Source organism: Chaetodon auriga, chromosome 21 (assembly GCF_051107435.1).
Source record: "Chaetodon auriga isolate fChaAug3 chromosome 21, fChaAug3.hap1, whole genome shotgun sequence".
Lineage (NCBI taxonomy): Eukaryota > Metazoa > Chordata > Actinopteri > Chaetodontiformes > Chaetodontidae > Chaetodon > Chaetodon auriga.
The window spans coordinates 8,146,257-8,165,956 of NC_135094.1; the positions used below are offsets into that span (position 1 = coordinate 8,146,257).

At 43.0% G+C, this 19,700-nt stretch overlaps 1 protein-coding gene across 1 annotated transcript in view; it reads right to left on the bottom strand.

The window, feature by feature from the left end:
• The window catches only part of LOC143340154 (sodium/hydrogen exchanger 9-like), a 67,457-nt gene that overhangs the window by 13,970 nt on the left and 33,787 nt on the right, over positions 1-19,700 (bottom strand). Inside the window, exon 13 of the mRNA XM_076761794.1 lies at positions 98-143. Coding sequence (XP_076617909.1) covers positions 98-143 — 46 coding nt within the window. The remainder of the gene's footprint in view (positions 1-97; positions 144-19,700) is intronic.

The following is a 19,700-nucleotide window of genomic DNA, read 5'->3' on the forward strand; positions in this document are numbered from 1 at the left end:
GAAGCATGACTGAGTGCCAGTAAAGGACAAAGAGTGCAGCAATAAACAAAGCTGATAAAATATGGATTATTGAATAATGACAAAAAGGAGTTTTTACCTCAAAAGAAAGCTCCTCTGAGTTTTTATCTGTATCCACCCCCACTCTGTACAGAAAGAAAAAAGGTACAGTCAACCCCTCACTCAATGCAATAAAATGACTAAGAGACAAATCCCAAGAGTTTTGCTTTCCAGTACATGTGAAGGTATATACAGCCAGTTTAACACTGCCTTTGCAATAAAAGTAAAAATTAGCATGGAACTCGGCTCAGTTTGGCCACGGTTCAAACGGGTTTATCAGCCTCACCTTCTACATCAAGAAAATGACACCTGGGTAAAGCTTGGATGAATGACAAAACAACGCCACAGTTATCTCTGCTTTTCTGCTGGGCCCCAGTTACCACTTTGCTGCTGGCGTGCTCGAGCAGCACGGTCGAGAGGAGAGGCCGACTGGCTGCTCGCTCGCTCTGAATTGAAAAAAAGTGACTCAGCACTGGCCAGTGACAGCCCAGCGAGCTGCTTCATCGTGGAAACGAGGGCGTTATCGCAGGGTGTGTGTGCATTCCCCTGCATCTGCACATGCACTGAACCCACACACCGCAGCACCGTTGCACTAATGTTAAGCCTGAATATGAAATCAAGAGGTGACAATAACTTTCCTGAGGTGGCGTAATGATGATGACTTCTGAAATCATTCACAGTCACACAGTAGCAAAAAACCCCTCCATTCAGTGCGCTGTGGGTGTAAAATATCTCACAGAGCACAGAGGGATGCTGAGCGCGAGATGGCTGTCAATGCTGGTTCCTACAGGTCAGCAGTTAACTCTAATAGCCTAGCATTACTGCTGCAAGGCTCAGGACATTTGGAGATACTGCACTGTGCACTGTGTGTGTGGCTTTGTGTGAAGCTTGGATGTGCTGATGCCAAAGCCTCTCACTGAGAGGCTTGTGCAGTAACACAACAGAGAGGTGATTCTCATCGGAGCATTAGAGCGCTGTGACTACTCAAGGTTGTGCAGATGTTTTTTTTTTTTTCTGCCACGGCTGCCGTCCATCTCCTGTGTTTGCCTTCAATTTCTCCCTCTCTGATCATTGCTCCTTTTGTTGTCGGCTCCCACGTGCAGCATGAATGGGGGCTATTTTGCACTGTGCTTCTCACAGGTCCTGTGCTGTGAAACGCTTACGTGCATTACCAAGAGAAACATCCTGGACATCATTGTGCTTAGTAATTAATTTGATTTTGATCCTGGCTGTGGCCTAACCCAACAAAGCATCCATCATTGAGTCATTTCTCTTTATTTTTCACTATCTGTCCCTGCCTCTTCCTCTATTTTATACACTTTTTTTTCCTTCCCGATGGGTGTAGAGTTCCTCTGCACACCCATCTTTATCTTAACCTCATCCATCTTTGTCTCTTCTGTCTCTTCTGTTACCTAATATTTTTTGCTCCTGTTCTTCCAAATCCCTCTTCATTTCTCTCCCTTTCTTCATCCCAACATCCATTTTTCTCCCTCTGATTACTCTACCCGTCTTCATCACCTCCTACCTCCTCTTAATTCTGTGTCTTTGTCTCCTCCTACCACATTCTCCCTGCTTCTGTCTTATATTTGCCCACCATGTTCTTCTCATCAGAACAGGAGAAAAGAGGAAGTCGTGCTGAAATTGCAGATGAGTGTAAAGAAGGTGCTTGTGATCTGTCTTGACCGTGCAAAGTCTTTCTGGGCCCACGCTGGAGCAAGTTGTTTTGGCGCGGTGCAAAGCGCTGTGGCTGTGATGCATCGCCTTCAGCTGGCGTGATGCACGTCATGGCAACGGGCTCTGTGACTGAGCTAAGCTGATAGAAAGAGGAAATGGCAGATAAGGTGTGAAATGAAGAAGCAAGGAAAGGAACACAAGCTGAGGACAGGGCAGGAAGAATAGGGGGAGGAGAGCGAAAAGAAGAGAGTGAGTTCCAGTTTCTTGAGCGTGATGGTGAGGGAGATAGTCTGCGGTGACATGAGAGTGACAGAATGCGTTGGATGCTGCTGGTGAATGTGAGAGGGAGAGATAGCGAGTTTGTTGAGTGAAAGATTGACCAGGATACAGGACAAGACACCAGAGGAAGACATAAAAGAGAATCGAAGAGAGTTGCTTTCTCTCTGAATAGCGATGCGAGAGAGGAACAAATAGATAACAAGGCAGGGTTTGTGAGTATAGGATGACGGTCTGCTTTGTGTCCTGGGGAAAATATTGTGCTGTCGGTCAGCCTGCTCTCACAGTATCGTGTTTTTTAAATTGATGCGACCCTTGTGCCCTGCTACCCTTATCTTCAACACACTGACATTCAGCACAGACAGGTCAAGTCCAAACTAATCTAATTACTCTGCGACTGTGGGTCCACAGAAATAAATCAGAAAGAGAGCGAAAGTGGACAGGCAGAGGCCCACACTGGGAAAGGAAAGAAAGAGGAGGAAAGTTTGTAAACGTTGCATAAATTCATATATAATGCAGGAAATAGAGTCCTAGACAACAGCTGAGTCACAGACACTTCTGTAATGAGCCTCCACATGAGTATGTGATCCTCCCATGGCCCGGTTACTTCCCCAACTGAGGCAGTGCTCCCTCTATTCTGCAGGGAAATCACACCCCTGCAGAAAAAAAAAAAAAAAACTGCTCAAAAAAGAAATACACAATGGAGGAACTCAATATCCCGCAATCTGGCAAGATTATAAAATGAGTTGTGGCTGTTATCCTAGCAGTCATCTGCAGCCTCCAAAAGCAAAGTATATGCTTCATTCTCTGTTAGTGGGCTCTTAATGTGCTGATATGATCTCAACTGTCTTGTGCTGAGCTCCACTGTGACTAAAATATCTCTGGACACATTCCAGGGTGACATAGCGCTCTGCACAGGGCCTTCACTGACGACTCATCCAGGCTTTTGGGGAATGTTGCTATTAATATGAACACATGAGGCTTCTGTGTTGGTGCTTTTTTAAAAACAGTAAAAGAAAGAAGCTGTTTTTTTTCTCTACTATATCTTGTCCTACACACATTAAAGTACAAAAAAATGGAAAAAAAAGTGGAAATTACACAGCAAGATGGGTGCAGAAGGCACCCACGCACACCCATTAACACCTCCTTACAGGCTTATATTTCCACTGAGGAAAAGAAGAGCAAAATAACTCAGCCTTGAGCAGTGATGCAGTATGCGTGTGTGCTACATGTGTGTCTGTGTCTCTGTAGTGTTGTTATCAGGCTGGATGACAGTGGTGTGCTGATAAAGCTGTGCTTGCTGTACACGAGGCCTCAAGAGAAGACATTGCAAAATCACAGAAATGTCAACTACTTTGCATATTCTTCTCATTTATAATATATCTTCTTATCTGGGAGGCAGTCCACAGGTAGAAGTTAATCGTGTTTACATGCAAGCAAAAACATTTTCCTCACCATCGTTTCCTTGGGAGGGGAAAATCTCCGTTGATGTGACTAGCAGTACTAGTTAACAAACATTTGGATGAGCTTCGTCTTGAGTTCAAGTAGTCAAGCGGCATATACTCAACAGGCAGGACATATTAAGTTGCGGCAATCCCCGCCTTCTGCTGTGCTCAAACTGTGCTATTTCCTCTACTTTGTGCTCTGAGGATGAGAGTGAAACAGATGCGGGCACACAGAGAGATAGAGGCGGGACACAAAGGGAGTCCAAGTCTCACAGGGACTGTGTTTGCTCTATACTGTGAGTTTGGACAAGTGGAAAGCTGTAAGTCATCCTTCCAGTTTCCTGTTTGCAAATCCCATTTGGTTGTTCTTCTCACCAGGGATTCACACATATCCCATATTTGACAGCATGCACTCCTCCCAACACAGATCCGAATTTGGAGCCAGCTTCCATATGAACACAATGCACAATACACACTTCTACCTTACTGTCATTCAGCGGGAAATATTGTGATTCTGCACTATATTTATTTGATATATTTATGTATTTAGTAAATCTATTTATCTATATATATATGTGTATATATATATATATATATACATAGATAGATAGATAGATAGATAGATAGATAGATAAGGGACAATGGATGAGTGAGATGACTGGTATGACTGGAACAGTCACATAGATATGAGCTATGATATGAATTTGGTTATGCTGTTTCCCACACAACTGTCACATCATATAAAGTGCAGTGAAGGCTCCAGCTAATCACATGGTGAAAGATGCGTGTACAGAACACTAAAAACAAGCCCACATTTGCATAACAAGGAAGCTACAGCTCCAGCGCTCCAGAGGCAGGACCAAATGATTAAAAAAAACTGTTGGAACAAAGGGTGCTTCATTAACGGTTTGGTTTTAAAAAAGTACATCAATAATAACACATGCATCTGCAGACTTTTTAGTTGCAGACTAGTTGTTGCCAAAGGCGGCAATACAAGCAACATCTTAAATCAACCCAAAAAGAAAACATGAAGGGGAGGATATACAGTAGAAATGTGTTCTAGCACAGCAGGTCTAGCAAAAAAAAAAACAAAAAAAAAAACCCACACATAAAAAGACACAAACAATGCAGACATCAGTGCCTGCAGGAACTCAGACACTGACTGTAAGATCTCAGTGTATTGACTGAGAGATTGCAGCAGTGGCAGAAGCTAATAAAGGCAAAGGGCTGTGCATTAAGGTTGAGATACAAATTAACTGCAGGCTCCAGTCCTAAAATAACATTGAAATTATGGTCTGTAGTGACAAACCACAAACATTTCATGCAAAACAAAATCTTGATGTTACACTGCAGATGGCGTGACAAAGTGGAACAAATGTGACTCTCTCTCTCTCTCTCACACGCACACACACACACACACAGTCATGTTTCCATCACTTCTGAGGACACTACATAGACTGACATTAATGTCACCATAAGCACTACCCGCCTAACCCTAACCTGGGTTAGCTGATTTCCCACAATGTGACTGTGTAAACATAGATGCGTCCCCACAACACTCCACACACACACACGACTTTTGGGGAAATTACATGAGGTTGCAATCATTTCCTGGAGACTTGCCCTAAGCACTACTTGCCTAACACTAACCTTAACCGCTGACACAAAAATCAGCTGTTTTCTAAGCGGGAACATGGCTTTTGTCCCCAATTGCACCAGCCGTCCCAAATAAAGTTTGTGTCCATGAAAGTAGCCCAGGTCACCTTACACATACACACACAGTGTCAGCTGGGCAGTGTGATAACTTAACGTCCACCATGCATGAAACTGCCACCATATTAAATCTCATTCTTTTCAAATTATATGAAGTAAAAATTATAAATTGTGTTACTGTATGTGTCTCAAACCATCCCGTATTTACACTGGATACAAATTTTAGGTCACAATGCCAAACTTTATGAGAGACTTAACTGCATATGACTTGTCATGGATGAGGTGTGCTGAGCCCTGCATCTTTCGCCATTATGACTCTGCAGTGGATGAGGAGATAAAACAAAGAACAATACAACATAAGCTTCTATTCCTATTACTGCAGTGTTACAAAAGAACAATCCATATATGGAAAAGTCTCTGACTGCAGTATTTAGGTCAATCTACTGAAACCTAGAGTGAGAATCCCACTCACTCTGCAGCTTTAACCTAAATTTCACATCACTTGAGCCGGTGTAAAAATAAAGTTGGCAGAGTAGTGTGTGTGTGTTTTGTACACAAGTGTGTTACCACGTGCATGCGTAGCAGTGATATTAGTCAAGCATTCATCTGTGCATGTTGCAGTGGGCAGTGCAAAGCATTTACATAAGAGCATGGTTAACTGTCTAAGAGATCGTATCCTTTGGTAGAAATCTCATCTAACCAGGCGAAACTTTAAAAATGTTCTGCCATATTGCACAATGATGAATGATCACCCACTCAACAGATGCCCAAATATCACGTTATCAGTTCTGTTGTTTAATCTGAGACACAGGATAATAATGGACAGAAATAATTCTCCATGCTATATTATGCCAACTTGGAAACTGCTGCTAGTCATGACTTAAAGCCAACCACTTGCATGATAACAAAACGTATAATTGAGTTAGGTATGTGATAATGCAGCAAAGTACAAGCACTTGGTTAAAGATAAAAGTACCGAATTCCACATTTAAGATGAAAAAATGTAAGTAAATGTTTAGTTTAGTAATTTAGGATAATTGTCATGACCGATGCGACAGAAATGCTATAAATAAACAAACCAGAGCGGGTCTATAAAGATACATTTTTCCCGTTCAGTGAACATGTGTTAAATCATTTATGTAGAAATGTGTGCACAGGTGAAGACTCTCAGGCATCCAGGCCATGGTTATCCAAGGAGGGATGAATCTAGGGTTCCTGGACTTAGTTGTCTTGAAAACGTTTCGCCTCTCATCCAAGAGGCATCTTCATGTCTAACTGAGCGGTGGGGAGTCCCACATTATCAACCTCTGTGTAGTTATTATCAAGGTCTTTGATAGCATTTGGGTCGTTTGTGCTCCTGACTGTGTTAGAGTAGTTGAATTCACCTGGGCAAGGTGTGAATGACAGTCACAGGAGTTGTCACGAGGCCAACGGTGAAAAGATGCTAGATCTCCTCGGAAGGAACGAAAGCACAGTTTTGTGGGTGGGGGATAAGTGGTGTCATAGCCCTCCTCTTCTGTTAAAAGACGGGTTTTTTATTTTTTTAAATAGCCTCCTTCACTCCTCTTTCAAACCACCTGTCCTCCCTGTCCAAAATATCAACATTGTTGTAAACTGCTGAGTCTTTTTTCTTGTATCCACTGTCTGGGTCTCATCTCAGTGTTTCATATGTATTAGCATCGTTGAGCAATGCGGTGACACTGTCATGAGTAGCCTACTGTGGTCCGTCTCATTACAGACGTGGATTTCCAAAACTTAGTCACGAACAAGCAACACAAAGAAGCAGAAGAACTTGCCTGGAGGCATAATAAAGGGTAGGTCCCCTGACTGACAGGTTCTTCACCCGTCCATCAAATGTTTGAAGACCTACAGTCGTGAACAAACAATCACAACAAAAGGAAAAAGACACACGTACCCTCAGGCAAAAGAATGATTATAATATGCAGAATTAAACTTTGGCACATCTGGCTCTGCTTCCCTGTGTGACAGGTTCTTCATCTATATCTATCATGTGTTTCATTAATTGGGCGTTAACAACCATGAAACGAATGCATGACTCAGCACAGGAGGGACAACTCAACAAGTCAAGATGCAGCAGTGTACCTATATGTCGGATAGGAAGGATAGATAATTTGAAAAAAGAGTGACAGAGGCTACTTACATAAAACCATCCCGCAACAGAAGAGACATAATACCTTAAAAAAACAAAAAGACAGACATTTTGCAGTTTGCAGAATCTGCAAAATCTGCCTAGCAGTACCTGTAAATCTCACATATTGACACAATAATCTGTATCTTGCTTGTTTAAACCTTCAAAAACGGACAGATATGAGAGTGAAAATCGATCATCTCATCCCTCAGCAAGAAAGGGAATAAGCACGTTTCTCAAAATGTCAAAGGCACAATACTTCTCGTGGCAATGTGGCGAGTAGGAACAAAAAGTAAAGAAAAACTAATGACTTATTTTAAGCAACTTGCTCATTATTGTTAACTAGCTTTTTCAAACTGATTTGCTTTCCCTCTATTATGATCATACTGAGCTACAAATATAATAAAAGTCAGTCAGTTTCTCATTGTATCAACTCCCTCCACCATGGCAGCTGACAGCCATCAATGTTTCAAACAGTGTCAGTTCTTTTTAGCATTTCAGGTGGATCCCGGTGGATAGCCAAGGACATTTGGGAGAAGAGGCTGCGGGAGCCAAAGATATTATTATCACACAGAATTTATTTCTCTTCTCACAACTTTCACCTGGATGTCTCAGCATGACACTGGGAAATGGCCTAAATTTAGTGTGGTGGAGTTAGCAGCATACGGAGCGTGGCAAGAACTGGCTGGATAACAGTCACTGCCCAAGAGAAGAAAATGTGCAGATAACACATCAAACTAGTATCACATTTTCTTTAATAGGCATTATATTTAGTGATGGCTGATTTGTTTTTAGTAGCAAAATAAGTGTCCATTTCAGCAACAGTATCTGACCTGCAAAACAAATAGAGAAATGCTTGTTTTATTTGGTCAAATCTTCGTTATTTCGAGATGAAACGATGTGAAACAATGCTAAACCCAGTGCTTCCGTGATTGCTCACAGAAATGGGAGGTGAGTTATTACTTTTGAAGAAAAGCGCTCCAACAACCAGGTTTGGTGGTGCAGATTTACTGCCCTTAAGGAATAACAGCATTACGTTTGACAAATATATCACCAGGCAGATATATTGCTAGCTTACACGCTCAACACAAGTTAAACTTTCAAGACTGGCAAGGAAACCAAGCCATGCAATGCAAAAGTATAATGGCTTTTCAGATGCCTTCCATAGATTGTAATTGGGAAGAGCTACATTAGGGAAATGTAAGCAAATGCATCTTGCATTTACCCCCTTAGATGTCTAGACATTCTCATCAGCAAGAGCTATCAATGACTGTGTGGATGTGTAAGCCGTGCACAAACATGGACATCGATGCCAAAGTCTCTCACAGGCAGTCCGGTCCTCGCTGAATTGCTCTAAAGCTTCAAGCTGTTTAATGACTGTTAATGACTATTAAAGTATTTGATGAAAATACAGTAAAAGGCTGCGGCATTACTGCACGGTGGTGTGTGTGGGCGTGTGTGTGTTTGTGTGTTTGTGTGCAGGGCGAACTGGGAAATCATGATGAATACGGTTGTGGTCAATGAAAAGCACACAATTTGAAAAACAAGATTGTTGATGAAGCTTTCAACCACAGAACTAGTCTGATGGCACTTGCCTGCGGGTTTATTTTGGCCGACAGATCACTCATAATTGTGGCACAAAAATCCTCTTACATGGCTTTATTTCTCCTTCCTTCATTTCTCACACTGTTGCCAAAAACGGCATCAGTGATATGAAATCTACTGCCTCTAGAGGAACTCTTTCATGGCTGGCTCTGAGGAGTGTCTTGATGGTGTTTGGTCGTCACATCTGGAAGGTACCATCTCTTTATTGTGGGGCGGTGTCTGCTGACGTCAGCTAAATACATTGTGAAAATCTCAGAGGAAGGATTTAGTGGTATGTGGGTTAACACAGCAAGGCAGTTACAACAACAGTAGCCTGTTTATTGTTTATATGAGGCACTGGGCTAATTGCTTATTGCTTCCTGCTGTAGAGCTGACTGCTGAAGGGCTTTCCTTGTCTTTTTGAGGGAAAATGGGATACACTGTCCTGCTTTAGCATTTCTGGACTGCAACTCAGGCTGAATAGGGGCATGTAAATTAAACTGACTGCGGGTCGGACAGCAAGAGATGACAGTAGTGGCGAGAGGATAAGGAAAGAGTAATGCCGTCCGTCTGCTGCCATAGCAGCCAGCTGGTCTGGATGACCATTAGTTGAATATATCTGACAAATCAGATGAAGTGTCAAGACACTGTCTCACACCCCCCAGGCATGGAGCTGGTATGCCGTCATGTTTACAGATGCACGGATGCATGTGTTGCAGCTGCACAAGTGGTCTCTAATCAATCAAATTTTGGGTTTGGACAAGGTTATCATCACCCGACTATCTCCCACCTGCTCATTCATCTGCTGCCTCATCAGCCCCTCGCTCTTGTTCACACACCTTCTTCACGATGCTGCTGCTGCTGCGGGGGATATTGTTCTCTATATGTAGGTGCTGATGAAATTTTGAGGGCGAGTGGTGAATTATTTAAGAGGCAGGATTATGAAAGCAGCTTCTTGGCGCGTTGCTAGCGGGTATGAATCGATATGAGCCCTCCCCATCACCACCACGAGCACCACCACCTCCCCCCCTTTTTTTTTTTTTCTCCCTGAAACCACAGACCCTCTGAACAGAAGTCCAGACACATGGCCACAGGACACGGCAGACTGGACAGCCAGATGCACTGTGCCTGCGCGTGTAAGAGGCTCGATGAAATACAGTGCATGAGAAAGCCAGTTAGAAAGAGGATGGGATTGTGTATCTGTGTGTGTCTATGTGTGCGAGGCAGACAGAGGGGCCTAATTCAGACTGACCACATCCACAGGAACAGATGGCCAACTCAAGACCTGCCAAGTCTATTCTTCTTTTACTCTGGTTCTGCCCGCAGGCGGGGGTCTACAGTCCAAGTCAGAGGGGTTAGAAAACAGAGGGCCACACACACACATGTAGAGCACACATACACACAAACCTACATTTCTGTGGGTCTGACCCTTAGATATGTACCAGTTACATAATAGTTTCACACAGTTGCCTTCAATGAAGATTTGATTCCATGGGCTTGATTTGTGCAGTGCCAACGCTCGGAGGCTTTCAAGACGGAATAAATGACCATCTTCCAGCATTCACTCTCGCGTTTCACTTGATTGTCTCGCCACGAGTTAGTCTACATTCATTTTTCTCTCTGTAACACACACACACACCACCTCTCTTCTCTCTATGTGTGCCCATTCTGCTGAACCATTAAATCTGCCTCCGTTTTCTCATATGTGTATTGGGAGTCTGTGTTTGGCCAACGCTGTTGTTCTCTCTCTGGCCAATGATTTCCTGCCTCAAGAACAAGCAGTTGGGACCAAACAAAAACCACCTCAGGGAGCTTGAATTTCACAGCACCGACCGAAGGAAAATGGACGAGATTCAACCTTGCGGTGAGCTTAACATTCAGGGCAGAGCGGATCATCATTCACGAGAAGGACAGAAATCATAAATGGCTCACGAGGAGGGCACAGTGTTACCTTGACGAGTACCTCAGTTTGCATGTGCTTTAACAATGACAGGGAGTAGAGGAAGTCGCCAAACAAAGAAAACAATAAATCAGCGTCTAAAGAGATGAATGCATCCTCTCAAGCTGTTGACCTTAAAGGTTTTTTTTTTTTTTTTTTCACAAAGTGGGTCACATCAGGTGATCAGACAGGTTGTAAATAAACTCTCAGCTTCACCAAACTTAGCAGGAAGTCAAAATAAAAGCAACGATTAAAATTATTACAATACGATGAAACAACAGACATAACAAATACTGCCCAACGAGCCATTATTGTGCAAGGGATTCCCGCTGGGACTGGGAGGAGGGAGAAGCAGTTCCAACAATCATTAGAGGTTAGTGTTATACATGTGCTCAATACTTAATACGGCCTTTGAAGACCCTTGATACAAAAAGGTTCCCCAACCCTAGTTTACGACAAAATCAGCAAAACTAATGGCATATTTTTAGTGCTAATTAGCAAATATTAGCATGCCAGCATTCTAAGCTATGATGGTGAACATGTTGAGCACTGCTCTGGTAGGGCTGTTAAGGTTTGAGCAGTTGTGCTGAATCATCACGGAGCAGGGGTCACAGTCTGTGCATACAACCACACACAGGCAACATGACATGTAGATTGATGCACGAGCTCTGCAAGGATACTTCTAGCCGTATGTCGTTAGCAACATGTGCTGAGGTTAGCAAAACAAGCGAGCGCAAATCAACTGGCGGAGCTGGAAGACATGTCATGCAAATTAGTTGTTTGGGAACGATTCAGGTGCAATGCATATATTTGGGGCTGTTTTGAATGTTTAATATAACCACGGTGGAACTAAATGAAACACTCCTCCTTACACACAAGTTATATTCTTTATTATTCTTTCTGTTTTTGTTTTCAGTGGGGTGAGAGATGCTTTTCAGTTTAGCCTGTTGTGAACTATTGCATTTTGGGAAAGCGTCCAGTGTTTGCACAGTGTGATACAGAAATGTTTGACATGTTCCCTTTTTTTTATAATGAAAACAGAACAGAGAAGTTGCCACTGGGCAAAATGCTACCTCAGTCGCCAACTAGGGGATTTTGTCTTTGACACTTGCACCACTGTCTGTTAAGACTGAATGAAGAGCAACATATCCTCGTGCATTTCAGTTTTTTCCCTGCTCTACCAAACTCACACTGACTCCTAAACCGGGGCGTCAACCAAACTGTGACATCTGTGTACACTGTCATTGTGAATATGTTAGCATTTAGCTAAAAGCACCACAGCCTCACAGAGTTGCTAGACTTTTAAACTTTTAAATAACTTTTTTTTTATGCAATGACATTTTATAACCAATATCTTGGGCGGGCTCCCTTCTAATTAGGAGTATGGCTAAACTTAAGAGTGTACAACCTGCCTGACCTCGTTCTGCTGCATTTTTAAGTGTCAGTGATTAACTTAGCGAGTAAAATGTTTTCAGAACTGGGAGGAATGAAGGCCACAACAGTGACAAAAACACCCTGAAGTTTCTTTTACAAGCACAAAAATCACCTTGATGTTATGGATTTTTCAATCTTTTCATCTTTTCAGACTGTCTCTCTCCTTCCAGTTTTCTGTCTCCATCCTTCCCTCCAATGTTCTTTCTGTTAATTCTCCAAGAGGCAGAGGGCTTAAATTATAGAGGGCTAAAAATAATGGCTCTATAAATAAGAGGTGCCCATTGAGAGTGATTGAGAGGCGAGGTCGCTAGGCAGCTAGGGATGCTGGGTAAGTTGGATTCATTAGTGCCCTCCACTTCCAAAGAGTAGCCCCCACAACTCTCCCACACAAACACACGACGCCGTTTCCTCGTAAACAGCAAACACTCACAAGCTGATGCAGTGTTGCTAAGTGTGTTTCGAACACACCTTCTATCTCTACCTCTGCAGCTCTCTGCAGTGACGCAAATTTAGCCCCATCAGTACCATCCATCAACCCTCATTACCAATTTCCCACTCCCTCTGAGGACTCCACGCAGGCCACATTCTTAAAGCATTGTTCATCCACCAGCGGAGTGGAAAAATGTGTGTGCATGTGCGTTTGTGTGCGCATGTGCATTTGTGTGCGTCTGCATTTATGCATGTGTGAGACAGTGTGCAGCAGAGGCACCCCGTGTCTGTTTTATTATTCATACTCATGTGTGGATCCTCTTTCAGCCCACAGACACCTGCCAGAGATACACACTGCACATACTGATGTTCTCGCTATGTTTTCTCTCCAAGCTCTCCCCCTCTCTGGTGCTCAACTGAGACATTCTTTAGACAATAAACGTAAAAATACTCCTCAACAAACCACTTTGTGTCTGTTTTGAATACGGTATTCATGCAAAATTCCCCAGCTCTGCATTTAGCGCATCTATCCGCCCTCATACACCCACACAAGTAGACACACAAACACACACACACACACACACACAGAAGAGGGCACTTTTATTGCCCTGATGCTCGTTTTAATGGCCCTCCACCTCCCTCTCCGTATTGACGTCACATCCATTAGGCCGTGCCTCTGGGCCTTTTTAGTGGAAGCTGGAGCACAGGACTCCAATGTACGAGACCCCCGTCCAGAGTCAATCTCCACCTGATAAACTCGCAGTATTGGCTGATCTGACAGACGCGGATACCACGGCAATCTGTTCAGTCTCCCTGCACACCGCCACGACTATCAATCCACTGTGAGAGGAAACCCATTGAACTGTGTGTCAGAGGGGAGAGCAGAGTGTGAGCTCTCAAGCTCTCACCTGTTTAATGTCTGCGCGCGCACACACACGCACACACACAGGCACGCACACACGCACACACACACACACACACACACAGGAGTGTCGATAGTTGAGCTGAAAGAGGACTATCTGTATCTGGTGCCACAGAGAGTAACCCTGGCAGGCTAATGTGAAGAGATAACATTTCACGTCTGATCAGCATCAGAATCATAATTCACTGGCCTTACCCAGCATCCATCTCTCTCACGATGTGCCCAACAGCAACATCCTCAATTAGAGTCCTACTTATTCAGTGAACAAGCCTCCTTTCCTGAAAATAGCACCAAAGTCTCAGCAACACCCTACAACCCCACAAGTCACACTGACCGACTCTTTTCCCCTTCATGAATATAGAATGAGTGTGAAGTACATAGGCAACTTCAGCCTTAGAAAAACAGAGTTAGCTACACTTGAGTGGCGACAATTCTGTGCTGCCTCGCGTAGACACAAGCGGCAAATGACAGCTTGGAATTGTATAGATTTGGAGCCGAGAGCCGCCGTCGGACCAGTACGGGCTGAATTTTGATGGCAGAGCCTTTTCCCTGACTGCTTAAAGAACCGTCTGAAATGTTAAAATGAAGCTCAGTTCTTCAACGCTCTGGAGACATAACCAATGGTCGGTGCAGCTGGCTGAACTTGCAGGGCCTCACTGTGACTTAGCATTGCACATCTAAACCTTGTCGCCAACTGGAGCTGAGCTCAATGTAATGAGAAATGAGACTTAACTTGCAGCACTGCGAGGGAAGGAGAAATCACCCAAGGAGGAACAGAGGAAGAAGAAAAGTGAGGAAGAAGAGAGAGAGGAAAAAAGAACTGCAGGTTGTTTTGATAAATAACGGCGACAAAGTGTTCTGGGAACAGTATTATAGCTCCAATCCATCAGGCTATATTAATAATGAATGTGTTTTGTAGACATAATAACAGATGCACTTTGCTTGACAAATCAGGCGAGACAGTCACCTGAGTACGCTGATCTATTCCTGAAAGAACAAAAGAAAATATGGGTAATTTCACAAGTTTCCACATTCAGAAAGTTATTGTACGACAAAGTACGACTCTGGAAATGACATTAAAGAATATATTACACTTTTAAAGCCAGACAGAAAAGCCTTCCTCCCTGTCTCAGTTCCAAAGTCATCCCTTGCTGTAGATTGGTTTTATAATTCACGTCTCTTATATTTTCCCATTTCCTTTACAAAGCAATCGCTTTGACTGGACGGAATAAAGAATATACCAATGAAGGACTGAGGGCTTTTTTCTCTTGCTCTTATTGTCTCCTCTCCTTATCATAGAGGCAAACCTATGCAGGAGCCATTCATCTTTGGAGCTGTTGAAGTATCTTCCATTCAATCGGGTTGACGTCTTTTTATTATGGGTAGTGGGTATTTTTGCTGTGTACATGAGGATATGCGGATGACTTTCCTGTCTCCTTCAGTCTGTAACGCCTATAGATATATCACAAGGGAGGAGGGGCGTGTGTGTGTGTGTGGGGCCTTTTTCTTGTATTACACAGCCCCCACAATTGGAAAAATGTTATCACAGCTCTACAGACAGACAGATGCCAAAAAAGAGTGAGTGTGTGAGAGAGAGAGCGATAAGAGGTCAGTGGGGCATGAAGGAGAGTGAGTGACATCAGAGAGATGGTTTTTCACCCGTCCATCTGTCCACTCAAAACAAACAGGCCACTCATTAGCAAGGCTCCAGCTGTTACGTCTTAGCCTCCAAGTTTTGAACACTGCTCATTTATATGAGCGTGCACACACACACACACACACACACACACGCATAGAGATGTACTACAGTGGAGAGCAAGGCCTCCTGTCTGTCCTACACTAGTTGCCCTCCAGTGGCCACCATGACATATTTTGAAATGAGACCATCTCACAAAACTGTAAAGGGGAAACAACTTGCATGTGGGCTCTTCTCTCATCTCGATCTGTTGTTCCAGCTCTCTTGCTCTGTGGAGCAGCTATGCAAATGAACGAGACTAAGAGTGCGCAGCCATGCTGGTGGCTCTGTGAGGCTATACTTTAGGCACAGCTGTGTTTTCAGCTTAATGCTAACATCAGCATGCTAATAAGCTCACAGTGACAATGCTGATATTAAGCAGCTAAAATTGGCCAGCCTGTTAGCATGCAAACATTAACTAATTAGTGCTAAAGCATAGAACGACTTAGGCTAATGGGAATGTCATTAATCTTGACCATATTGAATCAGCCTGATGACATATTAAAAGTCAGGGGATCATTCAGGTCATTAGCATTTTTCCTCTATGAACCTTAAGTATCTGTAGCAAACCTCACAGCCCTTCAGCCAGCAGTTGTCAAGATATTTCGCTCTGAACCAAATATGACAACATGCTGGTGATGATAGATGAAAAGTCAGGGGATCAGCAAAGTCAGCAGGATTCATCCTCTGGAGATCATGAATGCATGAAAAAAAATGAAAATCTGTTGATTAGTTTTAAAGATAGTTCAGTCTGGACCAGAGCGGTGGACCAACCAAGTCATCCACAGAGCCAAGCCGCTAAAGTGGCTAAAAATCTACAATATGCACAGTATCTGCCCTTTTCATGACATTAAGGAAGCATGGAGAGCAGATCTGTTGTTCAAATGCACAGCAAAGCAATAAACTGCAGTGAACACAGAGCGGAGACGCAGATAAGGCCAAAGACCTTGTGATCGCTACTCCACATCTACAGCTAGGGCTGCCACTAATAATAGATAAGCACATGTTATGCCAAAAGCAAAATAAAGCTATTAGTCTGAGCTGCGCTGAGGATAAATAATGATATTCAAACTGAAAGGGCTTGAAGAGGACATAACTGGCCAACGCTCAAAGCCTAGGGGCCCCAGACTGCTCACTGTGACTGGGTCTCAGATCTCTCCAGGGGTGCCCTGTCACCTCCAGCCCTCATCAAAGCCAAGGAGACAGACAGACGAGATTGAGAACTGGCAGTGTGACATAGCATGTGTGTGTCTAAGTGCTCGTGATACTTCCTGGCCACGGAGTTACGCAGGAAAATGAAAAAAACAAAGACAGAAACCAACACTGAAGAATGGATTTAAAACACCGTGACATGGCGCCATGTGGTATAATTTAATAATGTTGTTTTTCAGCAGATTAGTTGCAAGCTACTGTCGATTTATGACATTTAAGAATTATCTGCAGCTCATTAGTCTATTATTCGAGCATATGACTGATTCTCAGATTTCAATTAGACAAGTGTAATAAAAAGCAGTTTGAAATGTTTTGATTTTAGCGGACTTCAGAACAGTGTGCCAGCAGCCTATAAACTAATACTACACTACTTCAAAGACTAATTAAGCCGTAAGGAGAGATCATATCAACACGTATACCAATAGCAAATAGTGGCTCTGAACACGGAAACAAACATCAGACTGTTTTCCATGATGGTCTAAAGCTGGAGGCACGGATGCTGGCAGGTTGCCACTTTCATATGGCTCGAAGCAACTTTATACCACTTTTAGCATGAACAGCCTTTGCATAAGGTGATGAGATTGACAAGAAAAAACCTTTTCAATGTCTCTTTTGTCTCTGCCGCTTCCGCCTAGAGAAGCTGACTTGGATTATTCTTCGAGACTTCTCCAAACTAATAGTACAGCAATGCATGGCTATCTCCATAATAGGGGTGCTTGGCAAGAAACATAAAACTTCTAAAATGGATATGCTGTATAAAATGTGATCACTCCAAAGATTAAATGTAGGATTAGTTAAAGGAATCATATCCCATAAATCCTTACATATGCTCAAGAGTAACCTATAAGAATATACATATGGGCAAAGTTGACATAATTATCATTTCCACAATTCCACAGCATTTTGAAGTTGATAAAAAAAGGACAACTTTTCAGAACACATTAGGCTTGCCTTTCATCTTCAATACATACATACTGTGCAGATGGAAAAAACGATTTTAACTGATTGGCTATGACTGGAATCCACTCCTCTGCTGATAAAGTATTGGTCATACTGAATGATATATTCATCCTGCCCTTTTCCAGACTGTGCTGCGCTGCACTAAGCTTAAGCTTTCATCTTTGGACATCAAAACTTCAACACAAGTTGGTTGGTTGGTTGGTTGGTTGAGTTTGCACTTGAATAATTGATGTTTACTTCTACATTATTATTTTTCTCATAATTTGGTTCACTGTGGACATTTCTCTCCAGTGGGTGTACTCTGTTCCAAAGTTTGCCTTTGCCTCATGCAGAGTAAAACACCCACTAAGCGACAAGAGTGTGGGTTTGCACATGGGAAGGCTAAGGTCCCTGGAGGTTCGACTTAAGCAACAAGCATGACGATGCAGAGGAGAAAACGAGAACCAGAGAAAAGAAAAACGAGCATTATCCAGTTTCACGGTGAGTTGTGTTTAGGTATATCAATAATTACAATCAACTGGACAATACAGGAAAATAGTATTTTCATTACTGTAAGCAGTTTAGTGTAGATAATCACTTTACATTGCAGCGGCATGATGAAACTCTCAAGTCTGGGCAATAATGTACCTTGAAATTGAGACTGAAATGCAGGAGAGGCAGACAGTCTAGGCTTTAAAAGCACATTTCGTCTAGTGTTCTGAAGCCTGACTGAACAGCCAGCCGACTGACACTGAGGGATGTTTTTACTATACAGTTCTCGTCTGGTTTGAGCCTTAACAATCTACCTAAACATGAAGCACATGAATATCACACCGCAGTCTGACAGACAGCTCACCTCTCTTAACTCAGCATGCATTTCTGAGTGTGTGTTTGTATCAATGTGTTAGCGGCCGTGAGAGTCTTAAGATAGCGGAACAGTGGAACAAACAATGCTGTCCTATATTTGCCATGACATGTTTTTCCTCTGAGCTTCAGTTGCAAAAGCTCAATTTTCTTTCCGCCTTGAGTTCTGGTCCCACTTTGTGGTTGGAAACTTTCTTTTCGTGGCACTGTTATTGTGTTACACTGGGCACTGATAGTGATGAAAGCGGCGTAAATTCAAAGGGAAATTCAATAGTGCAGTCAGTTTGTCTGTCTGTGCAACACATGACCTTTTGCCCACTTCAGTACCTTCGGATTTTGCATTTGAAATCACTGGCAAAATAGGTACATCAGACCAAAGGAAGCCGAAAATCATCACCACTTCCTGTCTTCAGCGTGTTGAAGAGCAGACTTGCCTGCCTTGCTGCACCCACACACACATACCCAACACCGCATTATCTGTGATACCAGCTTTCTTTAACAAATTTCACAAAGTGGAAACAAAAGACATTTTACTGCCTGCTTGTCTTTTATTTGATGCCTGCAGTTGTAGGTCTTTTGAGGTAGCTGGGGTAAAAAAAAATAAAAAAATACCAGAGTAATTTCACACAGAGTACAAGTTTCAAAGACTCCTCCACAAAACCATTTCAGAGATGGAATGGAAGTTAAATTTGCTCCAGGTGAAGAGATGTAATGTATTATTCACCGAAATGAAGTCTTTCAAACTTACTTGTCCCTCCACTTCACACAATCGGATGAGGGAAGGGAGATGAGGAGGGAAGTCGAGGTGGGAGTTTGGGAAGCGGGGAAAACAGAGCTATTCTGTGAAACATGACAGCCCTGAAGGGTCGACACAGCGTACTGTGATGGGCTCCAGAGATGGAATGACTACCCACAAAGACAGCGGTGCCATGGGGGTAGAAATGCAGTCAATGGCAGGTGCATTATTCAGGACAGATATCCACAGGTAAATGTGTGCTGCATGTACACACACACACACGCAAGGAGGATGGGTGTGAGTAAAAGTCAAGAACTGTGAATGTGTAAAGAAAAAAGGCTTCCCACGGTGAAGAATGCCAAGATTTGGACTTACACTGCATGCCGAGGGAAAATGGTAAATTTAGTACAAGTTGTAATCCTGAAGATTTCCGTCCTGGGTGATCTGGTGACACTTGTGGTTAGTGGTGGTACAGCAAGTGTGATTTAATACTCCAGGTCAAAAGACTCCTCGAACAGCTGCTGTCAGAAATAACTGCAACATAAGAGCGACCGGTGTATTTCTTTACAGTGCAGTCAAACAAACTAGTTCA